Source organism: Lampetra fluviatilis, chromosome 50 (genome assembly GCF_964198595.1).
Source record: "Lampetra fluviatilis chromosome 50, kcLamFluv1.1, whole genome shotgun sequence".
Classification (NCBI taxonomy): Eukaryota; Metazoa; Chordata; class Hyperoartia; order Petromyzontiformes; family Petromyzontidae; genus Lampetra; species Lampetra fluviatilis.
In genome coordinates, this window is record NC_136324.1 from 10,128,831 (window position 1) to 10,141,955 (window position 13,125).

Sequence of the window (13,125 nt, forward strand, 5' to 3'; positions counted from 1 at the left end):
CCACATGGTCGAGAAGGGATAGGCGCCCACGGGAATGCAGCGTGCGTGGGGAGAGGCCAGACAGGGGAGCGTGCAGGATCGCACGGAGTGAGACAGGGGAGCGTGCGGGATCGCATGGAGAGAGACAGAGAAGGGAGCGTATGCGGAGTACCCGAAGAGCGGTGTGGCCGGGCCGGGTGAGGGAGTGCACACGGAAGGGAGCCAGGTGACGGCGTGGGCGAGAGCCACAGGGAAGCGTGCGCGGGGCGCACGGACGTGCGGAAGGCGAGGCCGGAACGAGGAACAGCGGGTGCGTGGAAGAACCCAATAAAGGACACGGAGAACAACGGAAGTGTGAAGGAGTCCTTTATTACACTTACACAACTGTAAAAATCTAAAAGCCAATATTTCTGGTAATTGGGTGTGATAAAAGCGAGTATCTTGACGTTTTGAAGGGCTCTGAATCAAATATGGCATGAGATTTAATAATCTGAACCATTTTATATGTTGCTCCCAAATAGTTGCAACCACCAAAGTAGAAATGTGGTATATCGTTTTTTAAGCTTGTACATAGGCAAATCCAAAAACCAATTTTCTCATTTGGTGCCCAAAAATTTGGGGACACAAAGTTTAAACATGTATTTAATCCTACTGTACAGCAACACCTTCCTAAGTCAAAATTATTGGGGAAATGTTGGATAAACTGAAAATAACTAGGTTTTTTTTTATTGCATTTCGATGTGATTGTAACATAACATTTAATTCACACTTAATATATTGATGACCAAAATACGGTAAGGCCTCGACTTCTGTTACGGGTTCTGTTCTTGAAAATCTGTAAAAGTAGAATTATGTAATGTAGATACTGTACTAAGTTTATGGATGGGGGGGGGGGCAAAGGTTCCTGTGTCTGACAGCGTACAAAAGTAAACATTTCATAAGATTCATCCTGTACTGTACACATTAATAACATCCATATACTTAATTACATTAAACAATAGATCGGGGGTCGGCAACCTACGGCTCTGGAAACGCATGCGGTGGCTCTGGATCGCTCCGTGACCACCATCTCGTATTCACCACACAGTGCATTGTGGCGGTTCTAGAATATTGAGGGGGTTTTTTTACCAAATGAAAATGTTTGTATCTTCCTGTTATTTTGGTTGCCTGACCTCCTGACATAGATAAGAACTCATAGTACAACAAAACAAATCGATTAATGGTCCCGTACATTTGGAAGTTTTATTTACTTTGGCTGATGATGATTATGGGGGTGAAGATGATGATACTACTTTGGCGGTCATCGGTGCTCTTGTTGCCACACTCTCCCTGATTGCCTTACCGTGTTTCTCTGTAAATCCGACTGTTGATTCATCTACTTTGCAGATGCTCACTTGCCATGAGCAGGTCCATCCAACTCCCACTTGCAGAGCTCAACTCGGCACTTGTTTCTGCTTTGCTACTCTTGCTCCGACTTCCTCCACACCACAAATAGTGCAATAGGGAACAAGGCAACGGCACTTGCAGAGTGAAAGCTTCAGTTGCGTGGATCGCAGCAAAAGGGGCCACAATTCACTACTGTACAGCACAAGTACAAAATATAAAATAGTAAATAAGTGAACTTGGTGAAAATAATCCAAATTAAGAGGGTTTTTTTATTGTTATAAATTATTTATACTGAGACTTAGGCAAAATTCAAATTATTGTACATTTTAATGACTACCCATCACCCACCTTGAAGCGGAGGTGGAACATGGAGGTTCACTGGAGACATTTTCTGTTGAGCTTGAAGATTCTATTCGTTCATTTGCAACATCAATGTCAAATGTGAAAAGGGAGCACAAGGCAGATATGTTATTTGGTGACATAGGAGTATCTTTGACCTGGATTTTCTTCTCGACCACAAATATAATTGTTACCTGCCTCATGCAATCGTGCCTGAAGGATTTAAGCACCCGCAACTTAAGGATTTTAAGTCCTAAAAGTAATTTAGTTTCATCCAATGTAGTGTAACACAAGTAATCCGCGGTCTAAGTACCGAACGACTTGCGCAAGTCTACTTTCCCTAGGCCATGATGATTCCTATCTCCGATTCCATACAGGATTCGCTAAAGAATAATTGTGTAAATTTCATGAGAACCTAGGGGCAGTCAGGACCACCCTCAAGTCCGCCATTGCTCACTTGGACACACATGAACACTCAGACACGCACACATGCATGCACCTTATTGCATTTGTGATATTGTGTGCCTCTGCGTGCAGATTTGTGACAGTGTATGTGTTCATGTGTGTCTATTTGTGACGTTTATCTGAACTGGCCTTCTCTAGGTTAACCCGGCCTCAATTGAGTACCTTGTGCGGTGTGTGTGTGTAAACATCACCACTATGGAGGCAAAAGCGGCCATGCATGGCACTGGCCACCCACCCCCTTCATAGGCGCGCACGTGTGTGTGTCTTTGCGTAGTTAGCACAATAGGGGGCACAGGTGGGGCATCGGCCAGTCATCTCAGTCAACCCATGGCACCTCGGTCTGTCCTGTGACCTGCCAGCAGGCGTTCAACACTTCACGTGGCCTTAAAGTGCACCTGGCCTGGCACAAGTGTCATGGTGATGTCACTGCCACTTAATGGCGAATGGCGGTTGTTGTCTGTGCGAAAGCGAGATGGTGGACCTGAGGGTGGTCCTGACCCCGTGACTACATTCTCACACACGACGCAGGAAAGCATTGTAGATGTCATCAGAAATGGGAAGGTTTGAGTGAAACATATACAGTATGCAGGTGGGCAGGTTACCGAGACGGGCATTGCAGTGGCACCCAGAGGTCTGTAACCACAAGGTCGGATAGTGTAAGAGTAGGCTTTGGCATTCTTTCGATGTTGCAAGATGTGTGGGATCTTGGATAAGTGATGGCAAGATGGGGTGGCATCAGACATTTCACGATGACCTCCTGTGCTTCTATGTCACAGGAACTATATCTTGATCCATCGATCTAAATAAATTCTTATGCTCAACTAGCTTTACTACCCGGTTTTGCCCGAGACTTGGATTCGTCTTGGATTAATACACGGCCTACGCGGATGGTTGGGGGGGCATGCGTGACGTCAGCAGGCACACTGCGTGACGCTGCCGCATGCGGGTGACATCATGTAGATGCATGTAGATGCTTGCCCCGAGCTCTCATACTCTGATGGTGCATTGTCTTTGAGTTGTGCGCCTTTTGGCGTCATCTGGTCCAACCCATATGAGACTAGGCTCTAAGGAAAGCTGTCTCGGGTGTGGATCAATCAACTTTAAGGACAGTGCACATTATCAGAGTTATGTTCTTTTGTTTGTATTATGACTGCAGGTATTGCGGTCTATGCAAACATGACTCCTTGTAAAAAGGTGTCAGTTTTGTTGCCAGATAGAAGGGTAAAGAACCAATTATCATATTTTTACTGGCAAATGAGGTTCCCATAGTGTGGAAAGTATACAGCTTCAGTGCAATTCATATTCGGTATACCTACATTTACATTGGCACGTATATTGGAAAATAACACATGAAGGCTTGTGGTGTCACTTATAAGAGCAATTGCCATATTTATTTTATTTTATATGATTTGTTAAGTAAGTTACTTGACCCTGAAAAAATCTATTTGAGATGGAACACCTCTTGCTTGTTCGCTTTGCAAGGGAGTCCACATTGTTAATTGACACATTCATGTATGGGTGATGTGAAATGCGGTTTCATTCATTAGTAACTGTGTGTATATGTTGCCTGTGCTTTGTTTATTGAAAATACATCAGAAGCTTTCATTGGAACTCCATCCTCGACTACATCTCCTGCCAAATCTGAATCCTTTGCGTCCCCTGCTCCTGCTATAGACCTTCTAGGAGGTAGGCTTGTAGTAGATGAGCTATGCTTCACTTGAATATCCTTGAGTGGGAAGCCAGTAAAATTAGTCTACATATTGCAGAGATGAGCATTGCTGATCATGTTACGAATTGAAGCGTGGGAACGTGGCCATGCATAGCTAATGTGCTATAATAAGCATGACACTGGTACAGTCACTGCTTCACTGCACCATGTTATGAAATATGTACAATTTTAACTAGGTGACTTATATATATTATATTTTATCAGTCCGCAGTAATCAGTACTTATCTATGGCTGAATCTATCTGTACTTGATCTTGTCGAATCTTGAAAGCAAAGCAGGGTTGGATAGGTGACCACCGTGCTGTGTTATGTGGTGGTCAACATAGGGCAGTGCAGCAACATCCATTGTTGTATTGTGCTTCTATGTTCTCACATCTATCTTGGCTCCATGCCTTCATCAGTTCACGCGGACCAGCATTGGGAAGTAGTCAAACTATCCCTGTGAGCCACGTGACATGGGAGTCCTGCACGCAGCAGTGGAATGACAATAATATGCATGACATGCTTAACATGTCTCATTTATGTGTTCTTGACATGTTGCGGATGTAGATGCGTTTGGATCTCCCACGCAGGGGGCTGTGCCAATTTGTGCCACGTCTCCAGCTCCTGATCCTTTCGCAGGTAACATAAAAAAAAAATCTACTTCCTCTGATTAACCAGGGTTTTACATTTCACATAATCATTAAGTGTATATGTTCATTCTGCTTAAAATTGTGTGAGTATTGAAGCGGTGTTGTGAGCCTGGGTGATATTTGGCTCTTTGTTCTGGTGAAGCTTCTGCCACCAAATGCCCACAGAGATGCGAGCACTGCAAGGTAGTTAACACATTTTCTTGCCGACGACAATCACCCACCCATCGTCAACAAATACCTTTAATGTTTCTCACCGCCAACTCAAGTCCCGATCCTCCTGGGATTGCGCTGCTGCTCTCACCATCCTAGAATCTCACCCAGATCTGGAAGAACGTTGGTGAAGAGAGTGATCTGCTAACACAATCTTTGTGATCCACAATCCAGATCATGTGCTCAATCAACTCCCCATATCTACCATATCTCTGTTATCCAATACCCTCAATCTTTGCTACACTGGCACTGACCCAAATTTTTTATTTTTTTATTATGAATAATATTGGTTGCGGCGGCCAACATGTTAAACTGCACTGGCACTCTCCAATGTGTTAACATACTCCATCACAGTGTTACAGGTGCGCACCTATCCTAACACCTCACCACCTTATCTATGGCTAGGATAGGTGGTGAGATGTTAACTACCTCGCCTGGTATACAGGAGGTTGTGCATCGGATCCTGACGCTTGCTGTATATTTGGAGTTTGCATTTTCTCCCCGTTGCGTGGATTTTCTCCGGGTCCTCTGGTTTTTCCCGCCCACATTTAGTATTTGGCTGCTATAAATTTCTACATGATAAGCCACTTTGTTGTTGCTATTATTTGCGAAAAAGAGCTATACAACTCAGTGGGCCGTACCTGGTAAAACAAAATACATATATAGTTAAAAATAACTTTGATACAACTTTTCCGTGCATGTGCTGTCTCCGGAAAGCTGGGTGCATCACCTCTGTTTGCCCCTCACATTCCTCTCTCCCTCTGCCTCCCTCTCATCATCCCCTGCTCACTGCCCCCCCTTCATGTTATGCTTCAATCTAAGGTCTGTTCTCCTATAACGCCGCGTTTTCATAACGCGAATTGGATATAACGTGACGAATGTATTAGGAAACACCGTCTTTTTATAACATGGATGCGAAATGGATGTAACGTGATCGAGTGAAGGGATCTACGTCACACAAGTAGGAATAAGCGGTCGTATGGTTGCCTCGGCGTAGCATCACACAAGGCATTGGGATATTGCTGGATGCTTGTAGATGCTAACCGTGCACCTCAGTCTTTGTTTAACTTGCATAAGCATCTCAAATGTTTATCGAGGACTATGCTCTACCCAATATAAATTATTATAAATCGATTTTTCCATAACGGTATTCTTCAGGAAAGCAACTACCACATTATAGAACAGACTGTAGGTTATTATAATGACGTGTAGCAATTTTTTTTGTTCCTGCGTAGTAGGTGTTATTTCCTAATTGCTTATGCCTCAAGTACAGAAAATGGCTATTATTCCCCACAAACTTTGCTTTTGTGACCAGGACAGTGATATCTTAATTTTAGAACTTTCGTGACTGCAGGAATTATTATTTGGTTCTTTGGGTTAAGTCACGTCTAAAGATAAAATAATAAATTAAATTAAATAATAGAATACGACGTTTCGATTGCAACACAAGCAATCATCATCAGGTATAATGAAATAGCGACATAATATCTAACCAGAAAACTATAGACAGACATATTAGCAGACAGATATCACCAAGATACATACATAACGAGAGCAACACAGGTAACAGAGAGGGGTGATCGTCTCGGTGGGGTGGCCTTAAATAGACAGAGGGGGGGGGCGGAGGCAGAGAGAGGGAGGGGGGTTAGAGAAAAAATTAGCATATCAATGAGTGGTCAACAAAACGTGGTGCTGCAAGTACGATGACACGGCAAGCAAGCCTGAAAATCAGGAGAAAGACACTAAAATTAAATAACCTAGTAAAATATCGAAATGTAATGTTTTAGTGTCTTTCTCCTGATTTTCAGGCTTGCTTGCCGTGTCATCGTACTTGCAGCACCACGTTTTGTTGACCACTCATTGATATGCTAATTTTTTCTCTAACCCCCCTCCCTCTCTCTGCCTCCGCCCCCCCCTCTGTCTATTTAAGGCCACCCCACCGAAACGATCACCCCTCTCTGTTACCTGTGTTGCTCTCGTTATGTATGTATCTTGGTGATATCTGTCTGCTAATATGTCTGTCTATAGTTTTCTGGTTAGATATTATGTAGCTATTTCATTATACCTGATGATGATTGCTTGTGTTGCAATCGAAACGTCGTATTCTATTATTTAATTTAATTTATTATTTTATCTTTAGACGTGACTTAACCGAAAGAACCAAATAAGGACAGTGATATTTTGAAATTTACCTATTTTCCAGAACATTCCAGATAGATTCAGTGCAAAATATACTTGGAGTAACTTGTAGAACTTTCTAGAACTTTCAAGTAATATAAATAGTAATGTAAATACAGGGGCCTTAAGCCCACCAGTTCATTTTTCGATTTAAAGCTTTCGTGACTGCAGGGATTCATCTTCTTGGTTCTTTCGGTAAAGTCACGTAGAATGGAAATAATAAAATAATAAAAATAAAACCTAATTAAATAATTCTCACGACGTTTCGGCCACAACGCAAGCAGCCGTCCTCAGGTGGAGAGCAGACTCTGTCTCCTCGACAGACCTGGCAAAAATGCACCTGCTATCACGTATCCGGACTTTCCTTCATCCATCACCCCAGTGCCCACACTACCATGAGCTCCCTGTACCCACTCCTCCGGAGAGAGTGCAGCCGCCTTTAGAAGAGAGCAGCAAGTCGGAGCGAGGAAGGTGTTGTAGATCCAGATGACAATTTCAGAGGTGGAGCTGAGGAGAGAAACCCATACTACCTCAACCAAAAAGACCTAAATGACTTGATCCGAGATCTTGGTCTCACCAAGTCCAATGCCGAACTTTTGACGTCTAGGCTCAAGCAGTGGAACTTGTTGGATAAAATTGTGCAAGTCGCCGATCAGAGGAAGCGTCACCAATCTTTTTGCAGCTTCTTCACCCGTCAAGATGGGCTCTGCTTCTGCCACAATGTGACCAGTCTGAGGCAATCGAAATCGCCTGTAACCAGAATGAGTGGCGCCTCTTCATTGACAGCTCATCCAGGAGCCTCAAAGTCATGCTGCTCCATAATGGTAACAAGTACCCGTCTCTTCCCCTGGCTCACTCAGTGCACCTCAAAGTGGATTACAACAGCATCAAGACCTTGCTGTGGATGCCTTGAAGTATGATGAGTACGGCTGGGAGGTCATCAGAGACTTCAAAATGGTGGCATTCCTGATGGGTCTCCAAGGCGGTTTTACCAAGTTTCCCTGCTAGCTTTGCCTTTGGAACAGCAGGGACACCAAGGCACACTACCACAGGCGGGACTGGCCACTGGTGGACCCCTGGAAGGTGGTGATGCCACCACTGCACATCAAATTGGGCCTTATGAAACAATTTGTCAGAGCTGTAGATAAGGAGTCGGCAGCCTTCAAGTACCTTCAAGACTTCTTCCCGAAGCTGTCTGAGACAAAGGTCAAAGCTGGTGTCTTCGTTGGACCACAGATAAAAAAGATCCTGGAGTGCAATGAATTCCCCAAGAAACTCACTAGTAAGGAGAAAGCGGCTTGGAACAGCTTTGTCGCAATCTAGGCTTCATGTGTGGGCCAGGCTTCCTCTGAAAATGAACTTCCAGTTCAGGTGGGCTTTACCCGGTAAATAAAATAGTTAAGATTTTTGTTTAGTTTAACAAAGTATGGTGTTGTGTGCTGTTTTTTTGTGTGCGTCTCCACAGCACTGACCCTGCAGCCTACGTCTGACCCCAAAAGTGGGTGCTCCTCCCAGCAGCTTGACTTCGACATGTTTGGTGCGCAAGCCGCCCCCATCGCTCCCACAACCATTCTCCCTGCTGCTGCCACCGCCCCCTCCCAGGAAGCATCAGGTGGGATCGCATGGTGCCTTGTGTGCGTGGGGCGTGCCGTGTGCGCTCGAGTTTTTCGAGTGTGAAACCTCATTCTATCTCTGACCTCCATTCAAGTATTGGCCGCCACCAAAATCCCCCCTCCCGTGTCCACCCCCCCCCAGCCGGCTGCCAGGGAGACGTCCATTGAACTCGGCAACACCAAGACGCCAGAGGAGGGGTCCAGGGGCCAAATGAGAAGTGAGGGAGGGGGTGCGAGGCACAGGAAGTTGGGGGAGAAGTGGAAGTCAGTGAATGGTGAGGAAAGGGGTGCCAGAGGTTAGGTGGAACCCCTGGAGCTAAATAAATGATGCCAAATTTCAGAGCAACCGAAGTCTAGAGTAAGGACGCCACGGGAGGGTTAAAAAGCTTCTTGGATCGTCAGAAGAGTTTCGTGGTGGAGCTGTGTGAGGAGAGCGGTAAAAAGTTCCATCGAGTAGCGGTGCAGCTAGAGTACTTATGAGAGCAGCCAGAAGAATAGACTGCGACCTAAACGCGTACGGGAACAATGACTTGAAAAAGTCATCATGAATCGGTGAGTGTAGAATCGCTAAACTAAAAAAACTAAATTCTCTTATTTTACCAGGTAAGGCCCACTGAGCTATGTAGCTCTTTTTCAGAAGTGACCTGGCTATCGCTCAACGAAGTAGCTTATTACGTGGAAATGTATAAGCATCCAAATACTCTAAACGCATGTTTCTAAATGTGGAGGGGAAAAACTGGAGGGCCTGGAGAAAAATCCACGCGACCACGGGGAGAGCATGCAAACTCTAAATATAAAGGTGCCTGGGTCGGCATTGAACCCACGACCTTCTGCATACAATGTGAGGTAGTTGAAATATCGCAACTGTGGCACCCCCATTAAAGCAAGCAAGCAGTTTAATGCTGGATTCAACCTTAATACCAGAACTGCAGTTGCTTGATAATAGTGCAGTGTTATTTAAATATTGCACTTTAATCCCATTTTATCTAAACTCTGTTTCTGGCTATACATATCACCCAGTGGGATTCGGTTTGTCAACTGACCCATAGGCTCCTCCAGGTTGTCTTGCTAAAATCGGTCCCCGATTTGATCACAGGCGTGTTAACACTGCTCCCTACTTGCGTGCCTTGGAGGCCTTTGCTCGACGTTTGTTAATGGTAGATATGGTGGCTGACCCAGGTGTGTGTGTCTACGTTGTTGTGACCTGCAGGATTTGATCTCATAGGAGACATGCTTCTACCAAGCATGCAGCAGCAGCAACCGCAGATGCAGCCTCAAGTTCTAGGACATGCGCAGCAGGCGACTGGCAAGCTCGTCGCAAACGATCTTGACTCGTCGCTGGCAAACCTTGTTGGAAGTGAGTAGGGGGCCTTGTCATGCTCGTCGGTGTGCACCAACTCGACCGCACGTGTGTGAGGTGGAATTTGACCAAATTTTTCCCAATTGACGCAGAGTGGATACAACCCGTCGCAATAATAAAACTGAAAAAACAATGTATGACACACAGGCTTTCGCGACCAATATTATTCATAAGAGGTTTTTTTTGGTGTTATATCGCACAAATGTGTCGTTAAACCTGCCACCACCCAACAGTCAATTAGTAAGGTTTGGCACGTAAAAAAAGTGCCAAATAGTTAGTACAACACACCTGCGTTGGAGAGTTTGACATTTTGCCGGTAATTACAACTAGCCTCATCAGGCGATAGCCAGAAATGATGAGGCTGGTAGTAATTACAACCAGTGTCATTTAACCCCAAAAAAAACCTCTAATGGACAAACAATGTAATTGGCTTTGGCCAAATATCCCAATGCTGAAAATTTACTGTAAAATTACTCAGCTGGGGAATACGTTTAGCGATGTCACACCAACCCGCCTCACTCCTGTACACAGTTGGCAGGACCCCCCTGAAAACTACCTCGCCTGGTATGCAGGAGGTCGTGGGTTCGATCACAACCCTGACTCCTGCTATATATTTGGAGTTTGCCCGTCTCCCAAGCCGTGGTCGTGTGGAATTTTCTCCGTGTCCTCTGGTTTTTCCCTTCACATTTACCATCGACATCACGCGTTCAGAGTATTTGGCTGCTATAAATTTCCATGTAATGATAAGCCACTTGGTTGAGCTGTCATTTGTGATAGCCAGGCCACTTCTGAAAAAGAGCTACATAGCTCAGTGGGGCCTTACCTGGTAAAATAAAAGTTGTTTTTTATTAATTGTAAATAAGTGTAATGATAATCTAAATAATAATACATGCAAGTTGCTTAGAATTGTCAAACAAATGTTACCTTTCTTTTAAAACACATTTTTGGGAATGATTTTGTGCTTTAATGTGGGTCCTTTGAATGCATTTACATATGGGGTTGTGCTTTTCATCCTGTACCATTACCAAATCTTATACTGCCATTTTTCTTAACAGATCTTGGCATCAGCAGTCCAGCAAAAAAGTAAGTTTCACCATCTAATATATTAAATGTGTAGTTTATCTTTACAACCGATATATACATTCAATTTACTTTTCAAAAATGGAATTTTTTCCAGTGATAAACTTATGTGCATGTTTTAGTGTTGGGCACACCGAGTTTGCGCGTGTGTTGAGGTGGTCATGCTGTGAGTCTGTGCGTGCGTGTGTTGCGGTTGGCTGTAAGGGTGGAGAGCAGGTGATATCCACACTTATAAAAATGATTCAACTACAGCAATGGCAACGGCTGCAAAAAGTGACGGCAACTACAGAAACCGCAACAAATACAGCGACAACAACAGTGACAATGCCCGCAGTACCAGCTCCAACAACTAAAGAGTGACAGCAACAACAGGACAGGCAAAATAGGCTGTAACTGCGCCCCAGAACGTCCGTTTACTCCCATCATTCCATCACACTGCCTTCTTGTACCAGTGTATCGGTGCCACGATTGTCCCTTGTGTATCACAACGTGTTGCTTCCATCGACGTAGCATTATTTATCTTCTTTATTGAGCAGTAAGCTAGTCAACATTGCCGTGATTATGTCTCTCCCGTCGCACTCACCAACTCGGTCCCCTCTCGTTTCAAACGCGCTGCTGTCAACCCTCTACTCAACAAGCCTTGATTCTGAATCACCAAATAACTATTGCCCTATTTCCAATCTGCTTTTTCTTTCCAAGGTTCTCAGGCATGTGGCTGCCTCTTGGTTCCCAACACCATTTACTTTCTAATTGCCTTAATGTTACTGCGCTATACTGGATTTGATCCTATTTATTGAAGTGCAAGCAATTGTTTAGCCTGGGTGGCTCTAAGTATGCAAATCAGCACAGTTTAATTAGGCATTCCCCACCAGGTCTCTGTCTTGGGTCCACTTCTCCTCTGTATCTACATGACCCTGTTAGGTGGTACCACCCTTCGTAAGTTAGGTCTCAATTTTCACCAATGTGATGGCACTCAAATATATATCCACTGCCAATTGAAACTTAACGATTCCTTCTCTGCTTTCTCATCATCACTTTCAATTATCAGAGCATGTGTAATAGGTTCCGGAGACACTTGTAGAGGTAACTTCTTTATTACAATCCAACAGTCCTGATACTCTGTTACAGCCTAGGTACACAGCCTAGGTACACAGCCTAGATACACTACTCTGGCTACGCTCTGGAACTCGCCCTCACAAGGTCGTAGAGCTGGGAGTTCCAGAGTCCCACCACTGGCCCTCACAGCGTCCCAGGGTCCTGAGATGGCTGGTCTTGGGTCTTGGGTCTTGGGTCTTGAGCTACAACTGGCCCTGATCGGCCAGGGAGCTGCCCTTTTTATGCCTCGTCCCCAACGAGGGGTGGGGTTGTGTGCGCCCCCAGATATCCCACAGAGCACACACAGCCCCCCCCGTTGGTGGCGCCAAGGTGCTTAACTGGCTGGGTTGTCTGGGATCCCAGCACCTGGCGCCAAGGGGCTTAAGCGTCTGGGTTGCCTAGGGTCCCAGAGCCCCCAGCAGCCCCTCCCCTCTTATGTCACTACACATGGATGCAGCACAACTTCTTACATCTGAATGGGGGATAAAACGGAGGTGATATGCTCATTGGGTCTTGTTGCCAGCTGGTAGAGGCGGGTCTGCTCAGTCTGATGACCGATGGTCACAACAAACTCTCTGCACCAGAGTCAAATCTTGGCGTGTTCGTCGATGCATCATTCACTTTCGAGGCCCATATTCATAAAATTGCCAAGGTTGCTTTTTTTCCCCCATTTACGGAACATTTCCTGGTTTACGTCCGATCCTCGCGGCTGCTAATGTAGAGAAATTGGTTTGCACTTTCATTTTCTCACATCCACTACTGCATTGCCTTGTTTACTGGCACCTCCAGCATGGTGCGTTGTTGACTCTAGTCTGTTGATAATGCAGCTAATAGGCTCTTGACCCAAACTCCTTGTTCAGAACATTTATCACCCCTCTGCTTGCATCGCCTCACTGATTTCCAGTTAAATTCCATACAGCATTCAAGGTCCTCCTCAGATTCAAGACACTGAATGATCTCGCAGCTCCATATATTGGGGAGTTGCTGTGCCACTACGTTCCAACAAGAACTTTGAGATCGGTGGACTTGGATCTCCCCTGCATTCCCAGAACAAAATCTC

At 45.0% G+C, this 13,125-nt stretch overlaps 1 protein-coding gene across 7 annotated transcripts in view; it reads left to right on the forward strand.

Annotated features, from left to right (window-relative positions):
• Window positions 1-13,125, forward strand: part of LOC144948706 (clathrin coat assembly protein AP180-like) — a 142,924-nt gene that overhangs the window by 90,813 nt on the left and 38,986 nt on the right. For 6 of the 7 annotated variants that reach the window (XM_078878389.1, XM_078878385.1, XM_078878390.1 and 3 more), the window contains 5 exons: window positions 3,766-3,855; window positions 4,447-4,518; window positions 8,383-8,529; window positions 9,741-9,887; window positions 10,946-10,973. In XM_078878389.1, coding sequence (XP_078734515.1) covers window positions 3,766-3,855; window positions 4,447-4,518; window positions 8,383-8,529; window positions 9,741-9,887; window positions 10,946-10,973 — 484 coding nt within the window. The remainder of the gene's footprint in view (window positions 1-3,765; window positions 3,856-4,446; window positions 4,519-8,382; window positions 8,530-9,740; window positions 9,888-10,945; window positions 10,974-13,125) is intronic. The other variant, XM_078878392.1, reaches the window with a different exon arrangement.